Source organism: Quercus lobata, chromosome 6 (assembly GCF_001633185.2).
Source record: "Quercus lobata isolate SW786 chromosome 6, ValleyOak3.0 Primary Assembly, whole genome shotgun sequence".
Taxonomy (NCBI): Eukaryota; Viridiplantae; Streptophyta; class Magnoliopsida; order Fagales; family Fagaceae; genus Quercus; species Quercus lobata.
Genome location: NC_044909.1, coordinates 44,600,195 through 44,621,215, shown reverse-complemented (window position 1 = coordinate 44,621,215; position 21,021 = coordinate 44,600,195). Strand labels below are relative to the sequence as shown.

At 41.1% G+C, this 21,021-nt stretch overlaps 1 protein-coding gene across 5 annotated transcripts in view; it reads right to left on the bottom strand.

The window, feature by feature from the left end:
- The window catches only part of LOC115994429 (protein DA1-related 1-like), a 36,908-nt gene that overhangs the window by 999 nt on the left and 14,888 nt on the right, over nucleotides 1-21,021 (bottom strand). The window contains exons 1-10 of one of the 5 annotated variants that reach the window (XM_031118577.1): nucleotides 8,396-8,943; nucleotides 8,002-8,137; nucleotides 7,007-7,137; nucleotides 6,702-6,792; nucleotides 5,241-5,994; nucleotides 1,572-1,692; nucleotides 1,355-1,438; nucleotides 630-749; nucleotides 246-458; nucleotides 90-152 (exon numbers count right to left, since the gene is read on the bottom strand). In XM_031118577.1, coding sequence (XP_030974437.1) covers nucleotides 90-152; nucleotides 246-458; nucleotides 630-749; nucleotides 1,355-1,438; nucleotides 1,572-1,692; nucleotides 5,241-5,994; nucleotides 6,702-6,792; nucleotides 7,007-7,096 — 1,536 coding nt within the window. In that variant the 5' untranslated portion in view covers nucleotides 7,097-7,137; nucleotides 8,002-8,137; nucleotides 8,396-8,943. Of the gene's footprint in view, nucleotides 1-89; nucleotides 153-245; nucleotides 459-629; nucleotides 750-1,354; nucleotides 1,439-1,571; nucleotides 1,693-5,240; nucleotides 5,995-6,701; nucleotides 6,793-7,006; nucleotides 7,138-8,001; nucleotides 8,138-8,267; nucleotides 8,944-21,021 lie in introns of those variants that run through there. The other 4 variants (XM_031118576.1, XM_031118580.1, XM_031118578.1 and 1 more) reach the window with 4 other exon arrangements.

Genomic DNA, 21,021 nt, shown 5'->3' with positions numbered 1-21,021 from the left:
GTTGAACTAGTTATAGATGTCTGATCCAATATACAGATATCATTACAAGAAAAATGGCAGGAATTAAAGACTGGGGAAGTAATTCCTACAGTGGTAACCGTCTGTTCCTCTGACAAACAAAGTCCTCTGGTCTCACGCATGTGATGGTGACCCTGCCACAATAAAAATAAAATAAAGATCAACATTAAATGTAAACCAAAAGAAATGAAAATACACAGCTGAAGTATGAAAATGTTAGCAGTTACATTCTTTTCTCCATCCATGGCCACATTTAGTGCTTGTCTCTCAACCAAGAGCATTGGAATTTCCTGCTCCACTTTCATATGTAAACCTTCGAAGAAATTTTTTATTTCAATATAAAGAGGCTGGCATTCATTAGTATCCATAACTGCTGAGTCTAGACACTCTAGACAAAGCTTCCGACCATCATCAAGTAATAGATATTTCCTGTCCCTCGTCTGCATGGATTGGAAGGTTTTGCATCATGAATAATATAATGAAATTACTCTTAGGTGTTTCTGAAGCACGTTTTCCAGATGGTGGTAATGTTTACTTATATCATTTTGCTTTCCTTAATGTTTTGTCACTTCCAAAGAAGAGAGAGAGGGATGATTTTTTGCATTACTGACCTCCATTCTTTCACAGCTGCAACACAGAGGAGTTCTGTCATGTTCATGTGAGGGGCAGAACTGCTGCTCCCAGAAAGGCCGTTTCCTACACTCAATAAGACCTGCTGAATTTTTTGGGATCTGCACAAAACGGACAAAATTTAGTGAAAAAATTCAAGGGAACCATATTTGATACAGGCCACAACGAATCATTTTACCTAGATCTTAGAAGTAATTCTGTAAAAAGCTTCTTACAAGCACTGTCAGACAATTTAGGATATACTGAAAAATCATCTACTAATTTCATATTTAAACACACTTGATAGAATATGAGGAACAACATACATATTGCTATGAAAATTTCACAATAAAAGCACTAAGGCACCATTCAGATTTCTCGTATGTTTCTTATGAAATGGTTTAACTTCTATATAATCCTGCTTTTCTTCTAGATAATTGAATGTGGGGCCTAACAATTTACACAGATATTTTTATCAACAAAGAATGTATGATCCATCTCAAACAGCCCCTTCAAAATTAGTTTCAGGAGATAATTTGATGAGATTATGAGAGTCATAATTAGGTTTACAGCAACCTGAAGTATTTGTTAACGAAAAATCAATATGCAAGCACATAATGTTTGATCATTAGAAAACAAAATTAAAAGAAAAAACAAAACATAGCTATCTTCTACAAATGTATACAAAATCAACTAGAGGAAATGACAAAACATGATATATACTTACAAAATTCTTGCAAACATCACATATTGGGGAATGCTGCTTCTTATGGCAGGATTTGTGAAAACGGTGCTTGCCTGACGTAGAAAACTGTCACAGAAAGGAGATATTTCAGTCAATAATACTCAATGAACCACCAAAATGAAAGGAAACTCAGTCAAAGATTCAAGGATTTTGTTATCCAATTCCAAACGTAAGTTTCAATTAACTCAATAAGCCGTACCTCATGATCCTTAATGGGTAGATTGCAAGCATGACAACGAAAACATTCTGCATGCCAAATAGCATCCATGCGGCACAAAATTTTCCCATGGCTAATCTCAGTGTTGCAGCCAGCACAGATTCTACAAGAAATTTCATCCAACAAACAGGTCAGGTTTCATTTGCTCTATAAAATGCAGCAAATTCAGATAGAATGAAGAAGTCATTAAGTATCAAGAGGCATTGTCATGTCCAGTTGCTACAGAAATGTATGCTTGAATTTTACAAGATATCTGTCAGAATTATGATTAAGTCATTAAATTCACCATTTTCTAACAGCTTATGATTTTGGGACAATCGGAAAGTTATCATTGTATCAGAGCAATAAATCCTAAGTTCGATCCCTCTCTTTACTCTACCAATCGGTACTTTATCAATATCAATGCAGTCTTCTCTTTCCTAGATAAGTTGCTTACAAAAATAAAATATTTGTACATTTCACATGCTTATGTTTTTAAGTTACTCCAACAGTACATGTTCATTCTTCTAATATCTCTCTTTGTCCATTTAATCTAAAACCAAATCATGGACCCATTAGTGACTAACAAGCACCAGCTAACTGTTAGCATCTCTAAAAACTGTGTATTGTTGGTCAATCTAGGGCTCCACAGCTCAACACAAGATCACCAAGTATCAACTCTGAAATAGTTTTCTTGCAGCTTAGATGTTCGTGCCACCTTTATTTATATGTAATTTGGCAAGAAAACCTGATGCAAATGTGTGAAGAAAATTATATGTTAATTTAGTCTTATTTAATTTTGGAAGTCAATTGTATTTTTATTGGTCAGTTGAATTTATTTTAGGTCTTATTAGTTAATTACGTTATTAGCATTTTTACTTAATTTCCTAGAGTTGAGGCAATTTTTCCAATAGTTTGGTACTAGCCCCAGCCAACCCTAGGTGCTTCTACATCAAATTTTATTCGGGTATCAAAGTTTGTTGTTACCTCTTATTACAATTCAAAGAAGTACTTCAAATTTATATATTACTAAAAGTTGAAGCGTGACATTTATTGCTACTGAGCTCCTGTTACGCCACCTCATCGCCACATAATTATTATTTATTATTTATTCCTATTTTTTTACAAGTATATATATATATATATATATATATATATAAATAGATTATTGACTTTACATATTCATTTTTGTCGGTTTTAAAATCTATATATATTTCTTTTCTATTTCCAATTTTCCTATAATTTTTTTTACATTCACTTATTTTTTAAATATTTACACTTTTTTCAACTTTTCTTCTTCCCTTACCTTTTCATCTCCCCATTATCCTCTACTTTAATATTGCTATTTATCTTTCCCTTCATCTTCCTTTATTTGTCTTTTCTTATCTCTTCTCTCTTACTATAAATTTGTCACTATTTTCTATTATTTACATAGTTTTCTCTCACAAGAAGGTTCTCTCTCACAAAAAGGTTCTCTCTCTCTTTCTTTCTCTCTCTCTCTCTCAATGTTTTGGTGGATTTTTATTTTTTATTGCATCTCCGCTTTAGATTGATAAATTTTTGAGTTTTTAAGAACTCTCATTTAGGTTGATACGATTTAGTTTCGTATTTTAAGTTATTATTATTATTATTTTGCTATTTGATTGTTAAATTTTATCCGATTACATTATAAAAAATTAAAGATAGTAGATAAAAATAAAATAGTATTCCATTACATACCATAATTTGGATAATTTAGTGTTTGTTGTTATATCTTTTAATTTTTCTTATTTTTTTCTTCTCTTCTATTTTACTCAATATTGAAATTCAACCACATCCTCCTTATCATTAAATTATTTATATTTTCTCTCTCTTTTTGTTTTAAAAAATAAAAAATGTAATTTTTTATTGTGCTCATCAAATTGTACTCATTTTTTTTAACATTTACACTTTCTTCAACCTTTCTCCTTCTCTTTACCTTTTCATCTCCCTAAACATTCTACCTTGATATCACTCTTCCTCTTTCCTTTTATCTTCCTTTATTTTGTTTTTTTTTATTATCATCCTCTTAGTATAAATTTGTCATTCACTTTTCCATTCTTTACATAATTTTCTCTCACAAAAAGGTGGTTATTTCCTACTCTTTCTCCCTTTTAATTTTTTGGTGGATTTTTATTTTTATTTTTCTTGCATCTCTATTTTAGTTTGATAAAGTTTTTTATTCTTTAGAACTCTATTTTGGTTGATGGGATTTAGTTTTGTGTTTTAAGTTTTTTTTATTTTTTTTTTATTTTTATTTTATGACTTTGATTGTTATATATTATCATATTGCATTATAAATAATTAAAAATAGTATATAAGAATGTACTATTATTATATTACATAGAATTATTTGGATAAGTTAGTGTTTATTGTTATGTATTTTTTTTTTCTCATATCATTTTATTTAACATTTAAATTCAGCCACATCCCCCATTAAAAAAAAACTTTGAAACCACTAAAAAAAAAAAAAAACCTTTGACATACCACCAACATAACTACATCTATAACTATTTAAGCCATCCATGATATCTATTTCTTATTAATAACCATAAAATTTACAACTAGCAAGGGAACATACAAAGTAATAAAGAATAAATGAAGGAAGAAAAAAAGAAATGAAATCAAATGTCAATTAATAACTGTTATTTGGAAAATAAAATGGTGGTAAAGAGGAGTAAGAAATAAAATAGAGATGGCTATACAGAGGACATTAAAAACTTTATAGTGGAATCAAATCAACAATTAAATATAATAATACAAAAAAAAAAAAAAAAACTCTTTATAAAGTCTAGAGACTAAAATAATATTTTATTTAAAAAATTATCATGCGCAATGAGCACGTCTACAACTAGTTTAATTAAAAGTTGCATTGCTCGTCAAAATTTGCATATTCTTAATGTGACCATGCATGGTAACATGGGAAAGAATAAAGCACCGAAAATCCAAAGAAAAAATGCATCACATTGTCTCTCATTTTAGTATTCCTTCATGCTCTGCTCAGTGACAAGTCATTAGAAATAAATTAGATATCCAGAAACCTCCAACAGTCATTACAGACTCAGAGAAAAAAAAATCCAACCTTTATCTATCCCGCTCTCTCTCTTTCCCATAAATTATGCCAAGTAAAAATTGATTAGTGCAAGGTTTAGGGTTAGATTTGGCATTCTTTCCAGATGCTTATCAAACTAATTTGTACACTGTTAAACATTCAGAAAACTTGAAATTCATATGTGTTTGTATTAAGCAGATTAACACAAGGAGGAATCTCAACATGTTGATTATTGCTAAAATAAATGTTTAAACGTTAGCTAGGAAAGTACAAGCTGACAAACTTGATAATTGAATAAGTTTGTTGGCACACAAGATGAAGAAAGTAAAGCAAGAAAAGTACTAAGAAGAATGTTTATATGCCCCTAATTAGTTTTCTCAAGTCTGATTCAACAGGTAAGCTAGCGTCTAACCTATAGGAAAACAATCTCCACTCAAGTTGAAGCAATTAAATTTAACTTTTTAAAATTTGTATGATAGTCAGGATTATAAAATTACTAATTAGCATATTGATAGTCATACACAACAGATGACATCATGACAAATATACCTTTATCCAGCTGGAAAGAAGAATGGATGAGGTTGAAAATTTATTTTCATTACCCGTATCGGGGAGGAGACTCCAAGAGACTTTCGTGAAGAGCTTTGGCAAGTAGTTCATCTTCCTCCAAAGGATAACTTTCTTGAAGAGCCTTGGCAAATTGTTCATCTTCCGCCAAAGGATAACTTTCTTGAAGAGCTTTGGCAAGTTGTTCATCTTCCTCCAAAGGATAACTTTCATGAACAGCTTTGACAAGTTGTTCATCTTCCTCCAAAGGATAACTTTCTATGATAAGTTGTTCATCTTCCTCCAAAGGATAACTTTCTTGAAGAGCTTTGGCAAGTTGTTCATATTCCTCCAAAGGATAACTTTCATGAAGAGCATTGACAAGTTGTTCATCTTCCTCCGAAAGATAACTTTCTATGACAAGTTGTTCGTCATCCTCCAAAGGATAATTTTCTATGACAAGTTGTTCGTCTTCCTCCAAAGGATAATTTTCTATGACAAGTGGATAATTTTCTATGACAAGTTGTTCGTCTTCCTCGAAAGGATAACTTTCTATGACAATTTGTTCGTCTTCCTCCGAAGGATAATTTTCTATGACAAGTTGTATGTCTTCCTCCAAAGGATAACTTTCTTGAAGAGCTTTGGCAAGCTGTTCATCTTCCACCAAAGGATAACTTTCTTGAAGAGTTTTGGCAAGCTGTTCATCTTCCTCCAAAGGATAACTTTCTTGAAGAGCTTTGGCAAGTTGTTCATCTTCTACCAATTGAACTTTAGAAACATGTTCATCATCCTCTGATTGAGAGTCATCATCTAAGAAAAGTAAGAAAATAATAGACAAGACTCCAGACCACCATTTATTTCCATACAAGTAACTTTTGCAGAAAAAAATAACAACTGAAATAGATTATCATCTAGTGGACCCTAACCAAATTTTGAGTTCTGTACCACAGTTTAAGCAGACCGTCAACATTCATTATGGCTTTCAAGAAGCCATATGCGCATTCACTTATTCCCATTGAATGACTTCAGAAGCATTTGCACATTAGAAGAATCTGGACAGTATTATATGTTAAGCAGTTAAATATGAAGCCTGACATGAGGAGTGGGGAGAAAGAGAGGGTGGTGACTTCAATTTATTTTTAATTTTTTATAAAAAAAACCCTTGATAAAATTACTCCTAGATTTTATTATTAAAATTCTTACAATTACTATTATCAGATGAAAATTTAAAGAGATAACGAAACCCTACTTTCTAGTTTCTAGTCATTGATCAGCAAAGAACATTACAATTTAAGAAGAATGAACAAAACTCTCTGATATCAAATAAAGATATTTCACAAAAGTCATATAGAAACAGTTCAAATGTACAAAGCAAAACCTACACTAAAATTATTATAATCTGTTTATTGTAATGTAACTTAATTATTGAGTCATCAGTCTTGTTAAATAGAAGTGAGAAGCTTCCCAGGTCACAACTGAATGACGTTCAAGGTCAAGGCACACACCATGCAACTTACCAATCACGTTTTTCCCTTTTTGGTCTTGTTCTGAAAGTGACATTGCCACAGCACACTCAAGATCTTCTTTCTCAATAACTGTCCATTCATCCTGCATCCAAGTTTGCCAATTAGCACTGGAGAATAATAGAAACAAACTAGCATATAGTATGAGAAAGAATGCTAAACTTCAGAATCTCCTCTTCATTAAGAGTTTTGTAATATGTGTTTGTACTAAGAGTCAGCTACTAGTAGACAAAAGGCCACCTTAATCATATTATAAATGAGTAGGACCAACATGAATAAAAAGCAGAAATTGTCAGTACCACTGAACTACAAGCCCCATCCCAAATTCTTTCGTCTGCATAGTTCCCATGATATTGGCCTCTATGGCTAGAACCTTTAAAATCCTTCATAATGCAGACTGCTATTCACTGATGGGTAGCCAAACTATTCTCTGCACCCAAGTTGCTCATTTGAATTAGAGACCATATTTCAGTTCGTGAAAAAAAACTATAAGTACTTCAAGCATCTCTAACAACATCAGATAACTCATATGTTACTATGTGCGGAGTTCATCAATAAATGAACGAGCAACTATGCAGGTGAAAATACATAATATGCAACAAAGTTGAAGATAATGGCAATGTCAAAGCATGAAACAACACAGAGATTGGAAAACATATACCGAACCACACCCTCCAGAATTAGTGTGTCTTTATATGGGACACACCCTCCAGAATTTTAGGCATTAATTTTATCGAGCAATTGGGAAATTAAGAAAGAGTTGAGATGAAATTTAAAGAAACTATAAAAATAATAAATAAAAACGATGTAAGAGAGAAATATTATACAGCTAGCCATTCTCAGAGAGTTCACTAGCATGTAATAAAAACCATAGCTTAAGTCTTCAAAATATCTAATAGATATCAAAGAGACTAATAAACATAACTCTTTGCATGTATAAGCATGACGACTTAAGAATATATTAATCCAATATAAACAAATGACTTTATCCCTCATCAATCAAAAACTCAGAGCAAGTAATGAAAAAACACTCTGAATGACCCACAAGAGACATAAATTTGCCCACATCATTTCAATTCCTCAAATTTTCAATAAGATGTGAAATCAATGACCTTTGCCAGATACTCGCAAAATCCATATCTATGAAAATACCCTCCACCAACCACATCCAATTCATGATTAAAAAAACAAAAAATCAAAGCAAGTGGAATCTTGCAACTTGATATTTTCAAGCAATAATAATATAACAGGTAACAGTAAAATGAAGCCAGAGATAACACTTTCAGAATCGCACCTGAAAAAAGAGGCTTTAGAATCTGATGAATCACAGATCACTTAAGATACGCAATACCCGTGAATGCATAGTCACCAAAGAAGAATTAATGGACACCATAGGATATTCCCCCTCATGCCCTTATTTGCCTTTAGCCCTGCAAAAAAAGCACTTGACCCTTGCTAACAAAGTCATCACATAATCATTAAAAGAGGAAGGAAGACAAAACAGAAAAACTTTACTCATCCCAAAGGGAAAAAAATAAATAAATAAAAGATTAGTGTGACCTATAAAGCGTTTTGGAAACTACTTGGATCCTACACAAATACAGGCTAAAAGGGTAATAGGGAAAAAAGCCAAAAGTTGGAAACTTTGAAGTGGTTTCTGGGAACTTGATCAACCCTTTCAATCTTACCTTCCTCAAAAACCCACCAAAAAGATGGAATCTTGTGGCCCCTTGTGGATTTTGTATTGAATTCTAAGTTCTAACACTTTATTCTTTTGCTTGTGGGTCCTCTCCTCTACTCATTTCCCAGCACCCACCCCACCTCACTAAACGTCAAAAACCCCCCATTGAAACTTTCTGGTTGACAAAAAAGGTGGCATAAGGGGAGACAGGTTGTGAAACTGTGAGAGTTCATTTGGCCCGCCAGCCCAGCCAGACCATTTGTTCACCTAGCAATGGCAGTGTGCCACGTAGCTTAACCAAGAACACTGAACCACCACCTCTGCTTTTAAGTAGGTAATTGGGATAGAATTTTGATAATAGAAAAATTATGCTACAGTGGTGATCCTGACTTTCCATATACTTCTCTCAAGGAAAATCTATGCCACCCTTCAAAACTTTATGATAGCTCTTCACCTGGAAACCTTGGTTCTGCAACGGAAACCGTTGAAGGGATGGGAATTCTTAAGTATATGATACCATCTTGCACTGATTGAGAAAAATCAAATGTGCATTTTGTATTAGTGAATGCAGTCTTAGTGCTGTGTGTGTGCAATAAGAAGGTATACTACACATATAATGCTCAATCAATAGTTTACAGGTAATATAAATTATATTGTACCGCCATTACAGAGTTTGAGAACCCGATGATTGTTCCACAATCATCATGGTTTGAAATTATTTTTTATCTATCAATTAAAATTTTTTTTTTTTAAATCATGCATCAGAATGTGTAACAAATCAAACTTTTTGTTACGGTTTTTCATTAGAAGTTTAAATAAAAGGGGAGGACATAAGGGTAGATAAGAAATCTTAGTTCCTGGATTGTCTATTTTCTATTAAAGGCTTGAAAAATGGAGAAAATGAGACGTAAGAAAACTCACTTCTTGGATTGGTTTTTGGGGGACATACTCGAACTATGGTTAAAAAATCGACTAGAGTTAACAAGTTGGCAAAATCTAGACCTTAGATTTACCCAAATTTGAATAATTATCAATTAAAATGGAGATGATCCAAACCCATCAAACTATACCTAAAGACACAACCAACCTTGATTTATCCATTTCATATTCACTGCTAGCTAATGTACTTCACCACGATGCAATCACTAAAATGGTGTGGAATTACTGACTACAAAAGCCGACCAAATAACCAATACCAAGGTGTGGAACAATCTTTAAACCCATGAAAGAAGATTGAAATCTGTTCCAATTCCATATGAGTATTGGAAGCACGAAAACTTCATTTTGAGGTGCTGCAATCATGTTGTACCCCCGCTGTGTCATATTATAATTTTTTAGAAATTACTAGTCTTATTGTGTCGTACTCGTACATGTGTTCATGCTTCCTAAACACCGAGTCACATTCATAGAGTCAAAATATCAAACACATGGTATGCAATGGCAAATAGACTATCAACCAACTAAGCAGGTTGTCAGGGCCAAGTGCTTCGTGGTGTGATGCTTGCCAGAATACTACGGCTCTTTACGCAAAATTCCTGCCAAAATCAAGAGGAATAGGTCTCATTTTCAAATAAAATGGGACTATTTAAGGCCCCATTTAGTATGCAAGTTTAAACACATGTTTTCAATTTTTAAATAACATTACACATATTTCTACACACTTTTTCACCTACACGTATTTCTAAAAAAATTGAAAACCGTTGTTTAAACATACGTACCAAACAAACCCTAAATATTTAACTACTTCCATTTTTTTTTTTTTTTATAAAAAAACTTTAATATTAATATGAAGAACCAAACTTATTTTATATCAAATTTTTTTTTCTTTTTTTCTTAATTAAATGTAATTGTGGGGCCCAAGAATTTGTGGTCTTGGCCCATTTTTACATTGGGGCCCAAGGCCCGAGCCGAGGAGGGGTATAGCCGAGGACGTGTAATAAAAGTCCAAGTAGTCTTGAGACATAACCGAGGATAATTATGTCCTCGGCATATCCGAGGTCCCCCTGAAAGAAATGGCAAGAACGGTATAGGAACAGTTTTGGAAAAAACCTAAAATATTTGCGTTGATAGAGAAAGGACCGCTGGACAGTATGGCGACCAAAGACAAAGGGAAAGCTGCCATTACTGCCATTGAATACTCTGCACCTGACAGAACCATGCTCTTTAGCTTTTACAACCACCCCCAACCACTTTGGGTATGGGCTGATGGGACAAGTATCAATCCTGGAAAGTCGAACCTACACGTGGACACTGGATGAGGGGTACAGGCTAATATAAAAGGAAAAGTAAGCAATCCAGAGAAGGGGCTGGGAAAAATGGCCAAGAACCAAAGCCTCCCAGTCCGCTTGAAGGAGAAAGACTTCTCGAGCGAACACGATTTAATTCTGTATGAACACCATGACAAACCACCGTCTGGTGACCAAGGCCTAGCCTTCCAAACCCACGTTCTACAAATGATATTGTTAGGGCCTTTTTTATGTGCAAACCCAATATCATTTTGGGTCGTTACAAATTGAGTCCTTACAGTAATGATATCTGTGGGGGTAAAATTCATCAGTCAACAGTGGGCCTTGGGACCCGTGCGGAGCCCAGCCATAACAAGAAGTGAAGACATGGCCGGAAGGCTTTCAGCCCAATCCTGTTGGGCCGGGCTTGTTTAAGGGGCGTCCGAGGAGGAGTGTCTCCTCGGACGCACCAAATGGGAGTCCAACGCACGCCCCGTACACGGAGAGAAATCGTCCCAAATAGAAGGAAAATGCTAGACGTTCAGGGGGCAACCACAACTGCCGCATTAAATGCAAGGAAGCTACTTTTCTAGCCGCATTAATGTGGAGAGGACAGGAGAATAGTATTATCTTGGCCAGGGCAACTCACAGAAAAAGAAGAGGGATGTCCTATGGGACAGACACTCAAGTAGAGGCCCAGATGGTTAACAAGTGTAAGGTCATTATCAATTGAAGGATGCTATATAAGAGAAGAAAATCCCCATGACTAGGGGATCGGGAAATTGAGAGAAAAAAGAAAGGAAGAGAGAAAAAGAGAAAGGAGCTCTGTAAACAGAGCATAAGAAGCACTTATACAGCCCCATGGACTGTTATCCCATGAAACTTAATGAAATATCCCCACGTTCAAATTGTTGCATGGCTTACTAATAATTACGTTTACTCTGTCAAGACCTAGTTCTGTGACCCACTCTCTACAAATTCATTGTTGAGGGTCCTTTAGGCCAGAATCGCCTGCTTGCTAGGCCTGGGCCCCAAAAACCGCCCTTACAATTGGCGCCGTCTGTGGGAAGAATTTGTGTCTCGACAAGTGAAACAGTAAGAAATGGAAGGATCAGGCCCACGCCAAACCGAACGTGCAGATTCTCAACGGCAGGACAATTTTTTAAATATCGAACGAGGGAAGGACCAAGATAATCAACAAGAGGGTAGCGTGAACACCTCTCACACGAGTAAAAGTCGCTCAAAAGGGAAGGATCATGCATCCCATAAGCAAAACGATCGAAAGGTTCTACAACAAGAGATTGATGATTTGAAGAAAAAGCTGCGCCGAGCACAGCAGAAACGTCCTTCACCCGGCTCGGGCACTAGCAGTGACGAGGATAACGAATACCGACGAAGATCAAGAACCCCTCTGAGCGAGACATTTTCCTACGAGGAAGAGAGGTCTCGCAAACGCAGCCACAAAAGCCCATCTTACCAAGGCCTGGCCAACGATGCCATGAGCAAGGCCCTGGATCGCATCTCCCAGTCGCCGTTCACGCGTAGAATAGAGAGGGCAGTGCTTCCTCGGCGGTTCCATCAACCAACGTTTGCCATATACAATGGTCGGACCGACCCTGTAGAGCATGTAAGCCAATTCAATCAGAGGATGGCCGTCCACTCCAGGGATGAGGCGTTAATGTGTAAGGTATTTCCATCCAGCTTGAGACCCATGGCGATGAGATGGTTTGATGCCCTCCAACCGAATTCCACAGATTCCTTTAGGCAGCTGACGCAGGCTTTTGGTTCTCGTTTCATCACCAGCACTAGAGTCCCTCGGCCCCTCGACTCCCTCCTATCCTTGTCCATGCGGGAAGGAGAGACGCTGAAGGCCTACTCGGATAGGTACTGAGAAATGTATAACGAGATAGAAGGGAATTATGATGACGTCGCCATCAGTACGTTCAAAAGGGGCTTGCCGACAGAACATGGCTTAAGAAAGTCCCTCACTGGAAAGTCAGTCACCAGCATGCGCCAACTTATGGACAGAATTGACAAGTACAAAAGGGTCGAGAAGGACCAGCGTGCGCCAACTTTTGGTTCCCGTTTCATCACTAGCACTAGAGTCCCTCGGCCCCTCGACTCCCTCCTATCCTTGTCCATGCGGGAAGGAGAGACGCTGAAGGCCTACTCGGATAGGTACTGGGAAATGTATAACGAGATAGAAGGGAATTATAATGACGTCGCCATCAGTACGTTCAAAAGGGGCTTGCCGACAGAACATGGCTTAAGAAAGTCCCTCACTGGAAAGTCAGTCACCAGTGTGCGCCAACTTATGGACAGAATTGACAAGTACAAAAGGGTCGAGGAGGACCAGCAGATGGGGAAGGGTAAAGCGAAGGTCGTCCCTCAAGAGAGGAGGGACTTCAGGTCGGAACGATTTAACAACAGTAATAGACCGAGAAGAGACTATATAGAGCAGCCCGGATCTACTGGGGTTCAGGCAGTCCATGCTGTGTTCCGAGAACCACTTCACAAAATCCTAGAGAAGGTGAAATATGAACCTTTCTTTCAGTGGCCGAACAAGATGGCTGGTGATCCTTTGAAGCGCAATCAGAACCTGTATTGCGCGTACCATCAGGAGCCAGGTCACACCACTGATGATTGCAGGAACCTGAAGAACCATTTAGATCGGCTCGTCCGAGAAGGGAAGCTGAGACATCTGCTGCATCGCCCTAAAGGATGGCAGGAACCATCGAACAATGAAACCAAACAAAGTACGTTGAGGCCACCCATTGGCACAATTAATGTCATTCTCGCCGCACCTGGAAGGACAGGCTCTGCCCCCTTCAGGGTAATGTCAGTGAGCAGTTTCCCAACTGAGCCAGGCGACAGGGAATCCAAGAGAGATAGAATGAGTGCCACGCCATTAATCAGGTTCACGGAGGAAGACAAACAAGAAACTATTCAACCCCACGACGATGCCCTAGTTGTCACGCTCAGAATAGGAGGTTATGACGTGAAAAGGGTGTTAGTTGATCAAGGCAGCGCCGTGGAGGTAATGTACCCCGATTTGTATAAGGGGCTGAACTTGAAGTATGAAGACCTGTCACCATACGATTCCCCCCTGGTCAGCTTTGAAGGAAAAATCGTCATCCCGAAAGGCATGATTAAGTTGCCTGTGCAAACAGACTCGGACGTGGAAGAAATGAACTTCATTGTCGTAGATGCATACTCTCCCTACACAGCTATCGTGGCCCGGCCATGGCTTCATGCACTAGGGGTTGTGCCGTCAACCCTGCACCAAAAAGTGAAGTATCCATCAAGAGGTCAAATCAAAGAGATAATAGGGAACCACGGAATGGCTAGACAATGCATGGTGTCGGCAATCTCACGACGGCCGAATAGCGAACCTTCCACTTTAGCCGAGAACGGCTTATAGCAATCAATGACCCCGGTCCCAACTGCGGGTAGTGGAGGACCGACCATGGAGGTGAACTGTGAGGAGCTGGAGAAAGTACTCGTCGGATCAGACCCTGAGAGGTTTTTTCAAATTGGTTCAGAATTACCGCCCCAGGAGAAGTCAGTACTGATTGCTTTTCTCCGACAGAATGTAGATGTGTTTGCTTGGGACCCCTATGAGGCCCCCGGGGTCGACCCAGATTTCATCTACCACCACCTTAATGTGAATCCGGCTATAACACCTGAGAGTCAGGCTCCTCGACGACCGTCGAAAGAACATACCGACGCCGTGAGAGAAGAGGTCGCAAGATTGAAGAAAACAGGGGCTATCAAAGAGGTCTTCTATCCCGAGTGGTTAGCCAACACGGTAGTGGTAAGGAAGAAGAGCGGAAAATGACGGGTCTGCGTAGACTTCACAGACCTAAACAAGGCGTGCCCAAAGGATCCCTTCCCTATGCCCCGGATAGACCGGTTGGTAAATTCAACTGTCGGACACCCTAGAATGAGTTTTCTAGACGCCTTTCAGGGCTACCACCAGATACCCTTGGCTGCCGAAGACCAGGAGAAGACTGCTTTTTTCACCCCAGTTGGGAATTATCATTATAAGGTGATGCCCTTTGGCCTGAAGAATGCCGAGTCAACCTATCAAAGGATGATGACCAGGATGTTTGAACAGCAGATGGGTAAAAGCGTTGAAGTGTACATAGACGACATGGTGGTTAAAAGCAAGGTGGTTCCCGACCATATTGAAGACCTCGGCAACATGTTTCAAATACTGAGAAAGTACAAGCTACGACTGAACGCAACCAAATGTTCATTTGGAGTGGGATCAAGAAAATTCTTAGGTTATATGGTGACTCACAGAGGCATAGAGGTTAACCCTGACCAAATAAGAGCCATCCATAGCTTGCAGCCTCCTCGGAACCCTAAAGAGGTCCAGAAGCTTACCGGTATGATAGCTGCATTAAACCGTTTCATCTCGCGCTCAGCAGACAGGTGCAGGCCATTTTTTCTCTTATTACACAAGTGGAAAGGATTTGAGTGGAATGAGGAGTGCGCTATAGCTTTCCAACAGCTAAAGGAATACCTCGCCCAACCACCAATTATGTCCAGTCCCAATGCCGACGAGGTTTTGTTTGCCTACATCGCAGTAACCCCACATGCAGTAAGCTTGGTGCTAATCCGAGAAGACAACGGCACACAGCGACCAGTCTATTACGTTAGCAAATCACTGCAGGAGACAGAAACCCGTTACCTTCCCCTTGAAAAGGCTATCTTGGCCATCGTACAGGCCACACGAAAGCTTCCCCACTATTTTCAAGCACACACTGTAGTAGTGTTAATTCAACTCCCCTTAAAGTCCATCCTGCGCAGCGCCGATTATACAAGCAGAATTGCAAAATGGGGAACAATTCTGGGCGCCTTCGACATTAGATACATGCCTCGCACCTCTATAAAAGGCCAGGTCCTCGCCGACCTAATGGCAGAATTTGTGGAGCCCACACTAGAAGGAAAAGAAGTGTCAATATTACTAGGGGCTGATGAAAAGGTGATCAGCGCAGTTTCTCCGCATGGACACACTTGGTGGAAAGCATACATTGATGGCGCAGCGAATCAAAGGGGCTCAGGGGTAGGACTTGTCCTGCTCTCACCTGAAGGGATAACCATAGAGAAGTCATTGAGACTCGGATTTTCAGCCACGAATAACGAAGCCGAATATGAGGCGCTATTGGAGGGAATGTGGATGATTCGGAAAATGGGGGGGAAATCCGTGGACATGTTCTCGGATTCGAGACTCATTGTGGGACAGGTAAATGGAGACATGGAGGCAAAGGATGAAAGAATGCAAGAGTATCTGGTTCGGGTTAAGCACCTACAGACCCATTTTCATCACTTCCGCTTGACGCACATACCCAGAAGTGGGAACACTCAAGCTGATTCTCTCGCGACGTTGGCTACCTCCTCGGCTCAGCCCCTTCCTCGAGTCATTTTGGTAGAAGAGCTCATCCGTCCATTAACGGAGAAGGCCAACGGGATTGGAGTACATAACATCAGGGCAGGACCGAGCTTGATGGATCCTCTAGTGCTGTACTTGAAGCACGACGCCTTGCCAGATGATAAGGTTGAGGCTGACAAAATCAGGAGAAAAGCTACTCGATTCTGATTGTTGGAGGACTCCAAGCTTTACAGACGCTCGTTCTCGGGGCCGTATTTACTGTGTGTGCACCCAGAGGCTACTGAACTCATCCTGGAAGAGTTACATGAAGGAATTTGCAGAAGTCACACAGGGGGTAGGTCTTTGTCCCACAGGGCCTTAACGCTAGGTTATTGGTGGCCGAGCATGCATAAAGAAGCCCTGGAGTATGTGAAGAAGTACGACCAATGCCAGAGATTCGCCCCAAACATACATTAGCCTGGTGGAGAGCTGAACCCATTGTCCAGTCCCTGGCCATTTGCGCAATGGGGCCTAGATATACTTGGTCCGTTCCCCAAGGCAACAGGGAACAGGAAATTTCTTCTCGTCGGCATCGACTACTTCACCAAATGGGTGGAAGCTGAGGCGCTGGCAAACATTAGGGACGTCAATGTCAAGAAGTTTCTTTGGAAAAATATTGTCACCAGGTTCGGCACCCCACACACCCTGGTGTCGGACAACAGGCTACAGTTTGACAGCAAAGCCTTCAGAAGGTACTACAGTGAGTTGGGAATTGTTAACCGGTACTCCACACCAGCTTACCCACAGGGTAATGGACAAGCAAAAGCCATCAATAAAACCATAGTGAATGGATTGAAAAAGAGACTAGATAACGCGAAAGGAAGATGGGTTGAGGAGCTAGCCCATGTCTTGTGGACATACTGCACCACACCTCGAAGGTCCACAGGGGAAACCCCTTTTTCAATGACCTATGGAGCCGAGGCTGTCATTCTACTGGAAGTGAACTTCCCAACACAGAGGACTACTGCCTTCTGTCCCACTGCCAATGACAAACTTCTGGAAAAGAGCTTGGACCTCATCGACGAAAGAAGGGAAGGTGCAATGTTCCATTTGGCTCATTATCAGCAGAAGCTCAAGCAAAGTTACGACACCAAGGTAAAATCCAGACCATTGGTGCCAGGGGATCTGGTACTGAGGAAGGTCCTGGGCACCGCGAGGAACCCTATATGGGGAAAGCTCGGACCGAATTGGGAGGGACCGTACCGTATCACTTCCGTAGTCGATATAGGAGCCTACCTTTTGGAAGACTTGGATGAACATGTAGTGCCACGCCCTTGGAATGTAAACAACCTGAAAAGGTACTATTATTAATGAAAGATATAATTCTTGATGCCGTACTACTGCGCAGCCACTTGATCTAGGTGTTAAACAAAACCCAAGTCCTGCCTGGCTCTTCGGACCACAGACTTGGGGGAAATTAACCGTTAAGCCATTCTCACTAAGTGCTAAACAGAACTCAAGTCCTGCCTGGCTCCTCGGACCACAGACTTGGGAGAAATTAATCGCTTAGTCATTCTCAATAGGTGTTAAACAGAACCCAAGTCCTGCCTGGCTCCTCGGACCACAGACTTGGGGGAAATTAACCGCTTAGTCATTCTCAATAGGTGTTAAACAGAACCCAAGTCCTGCCTGGCTCCTCGGACCACAGACTTGGGGGAAATTAACCGCTTAGTCATTCTCAATAGGTGTTAAACAGAACCCAATTCCTGCCTGGCTCTTCGGACCACAGACTTGGGGGAAATAAACCATTAAGCCATTCTCACTAAGTGTTAAACAGAACCCAAGTCCTGCCTGGCTCCTCGGACCACAGACTTGGGAGAAATTAACCGCGAAGGGATTCTCACTAAATGCTAAACAGAACCCAGGTCCTGCCTGGATCCTCGGACCACAGACTTGGGGGAAATTAACCGCTTAGTCATTCTCACTAAGTGTTAAACAGAACCCAATTCCTGCCTGGCTCTTCGGACCACAGACTTGGGGGAAATTAACCGCTTAGTCATTCTCACTAAGTGTTAAACAGAACCCAATTCCTGTCTGGCTCTTCGGACCACAGACTTGGGGGAAATTAACCGCTTAGTCATTCTCACTAAGTGTTAAACAGAACCCAAGTCCTGCCTGGCTCCTCGGACCACAGACTTGGGGGAAAATTAGATTCGCAGCCATTTCGCCTAATTATTAACTATCGTTCTTTTCACGTATTCATTCACTTATGTTTGGTTTTCAACAGTTAGTGACGGAATAGACATCCATTCATGATGAAAACAAAAGAGAAGAAAACAATGATATTTGAAGGGAAATAACCTTTATCATTAAAACCCAAAAGCGTTTCTGTTTACAAACATTAGCAAGGCAAAACAAAACAAAATACAAAAGGTAAAACAAATAAGATCCTACACTACTTTCCTAAGAGCCTTGAGTAGGAGCAGGCTGATCATCTGCTGCTTGGATCCTCGGGGCAGTCTCCTTGACCTGTGCAATGATCTCACTAATACAAAGGCTGTCCTCGGGTAGCTTGCCCTGCGCGGCCTGCTCCGTACCCCCAGCTTCGGGAATGGAGGAGTCTGTTGGAAGAGGTTCTTCGGAGGCAACTTCGTCAGGAATCTCACTTATGTCCTCCGGGAAAAAGATGTTCTCAGCCTTCCTGAGATCGGAGTCTGCCGGGACAGCTGCCCGATCCAGGGCTACACCCCAGGACATGGTGATGTAATCCCTGCAAATGGCGGCCACTTCCTCGGTCAGCCTGACCTCAGTATCACGGACTCCACGATCATATGAGGACGCCACAGCCTTCTCGACAGCCTCCCTGGCCAAACGGGCCTCCTCCTTGGTTCTTGCGAGCTCAGCCTTGAGCGTTGAAACCGCCTGCTGCTCCGTCGTAAGTTTTTCCTCAGATTGGCGGAGCTGTATGCGAAGATCGTCAGCCTGCTTTGTGACATTCTTAAGGCCAGCGTCCGCGCTCGCATAAGCCTTCTTCACCTCCTTTATTTCATTATTCAGGCGATCAAAATCCTGTTTGAGATCGCCAGCGATCTTCTCGGTAGCAGAGTGGGACTGAGCCTCCCTATGCAAGTCCTCACGAGCCTTCTTGGCCCATTCCTCAGCAATATAAATTTGTTGAGTGACCTGCGCCCAAAAGGAAATTAAGACCTTGTTAAAACATGACGACAAGAGGATACATAATATGAGAACGAGATAGAAGATTCCATTTACCATGGCCATGTACCTCTTCAATGACATGAAGAGGTCTGGTTGCCGAGTATTTCTGAGACCTTTCATATCACGAGGCAGGAGAAGAGGCTGCTGCAAGGCCTCAGGCAAGAATGATGTCTGCCCTCATTGGGATTCCCACAGGGTCGCATCCCAGGAGATCGGAGCGCCGTCTAATTCGAGCCGCGGCGACTATGTTCGTTGTTCCCTCCGAATGGCTGCCTCATCTCGGCTATCGACGGACCTAGTCCTCTTATCTCGGGGCTCTTTCGTCTCCTTGCCCTTCTTCTGAGGCCGGGCCTTTTCGCGGCCAACCTTTCCCTCCTCCGGTTCTTCCACAGGCCTTTTTCGCCTTAAATTGGGCATAGGCTGTAGCGCCACATCCGATGTGGGGGGAAGAGGAAGAGTAGGAGCCTTAGGGGCAGTTTGTTCCTTCGAGACGTCCTTAGAGGATTGACCCTTGTTCCTGTTGGATAGAAGGCCCCTTAGGCCAGACCTTGGTTTCAAGTCCATTCCTTCTTCCTCAGTCTCTTGGCTGGTATCAACTTGTACGATGACTAAACCAGGGTCAGGAGCTGCTGAAGCACGGTCTAAATCTGTGTTGGAGTCCGAGAGCTCTACTACCCTGGCCGACACCTCTCCCTCCTCGGCAAATTGGAACTGGTCTATTTGTTCCTCTAAGGATGAATGCGTAGAACCAGCCTCCTCCTCCGGGGCAACCACTGCGGGAAGGGCGCGCTGAGCAGGCAGTTGAACGGGGGGTAAGTCTGCCGAAGCAAGAAACCCTGGTATGGATACGTCAATACGTGCCAATCTTGGACTGCCAGCCCTTATAGCTTGACCGGCGTCCACCAAGGATCGAGTAAGGGGAACAAAGTCCAAAATCAAAGGAGCCGACTGTAATTGTCCGTCCTCGCTTACGAAAATCTCAGATCTCAGGAGGTAATTTAGAGCCGGGACGTTGACCAAGCTCAGCCGAGGGGATGTTCGCTCCTTGTCTACAAAGACCGTTAAAAGGGTTACGTTAGTCCGAGGAGGCATGCAACCAAACCAACAATTTAAAAAAAAAAAAAAAAAGGGGGGGGGGGGGGAGAGCTCAAAACTAAGGTTCTCTCCACGGAATCTAGTTTTATGACACCCCACCTGGCGTTCCTGCCCTAGTCGAACAGTGAATGCCGTCGTACCATGGTCCGGAGACTATCAAATGGTCGTCCTTCAAGCCTTTGCTGGACTTGGGAAGGCAGGATATCAACCTCACTTCGTCGGTCCTGGACTTTAAGTAGTATTAGTCGCCGAGCTTATGGCATTCATAGAGATGAACCATGTCGTGCCATGAAAGGCCGAGGTTCATATGGTCGTTTAAGGCGTTTGTGCACCCCAAGATCCGGAACAGGTTCGCGGTGCACTGGTGGGGGGCCAATCTATGACCACGCAGGTAGTCCCTAGTTATTCTCTCCATTGGAATCGTCATTCCTCCTTCCACGAAGGCTATCATTGGAATTGCGACCTCCCCTGTCCTCCTCTTGAACAAAATTTCCTCCTGGTGGCAATACTCTAAACCTACCTCCGATGGAATACGATACTTCGCCCTGAAGCCCGCCATACCGGCCGGAGAGTCTACCATTTTTTCAAGCCTACCCATCCCCCATAATCCTAGACAACGCAAAGGCAGTGTGCCTAAAGAAGAGTAACGAAGAAGAAGCGCGCACTTACGGGTAAGAAACTCGACGGAATCTTCAAGAGAAAGACGGCGAAGGTAAGAGC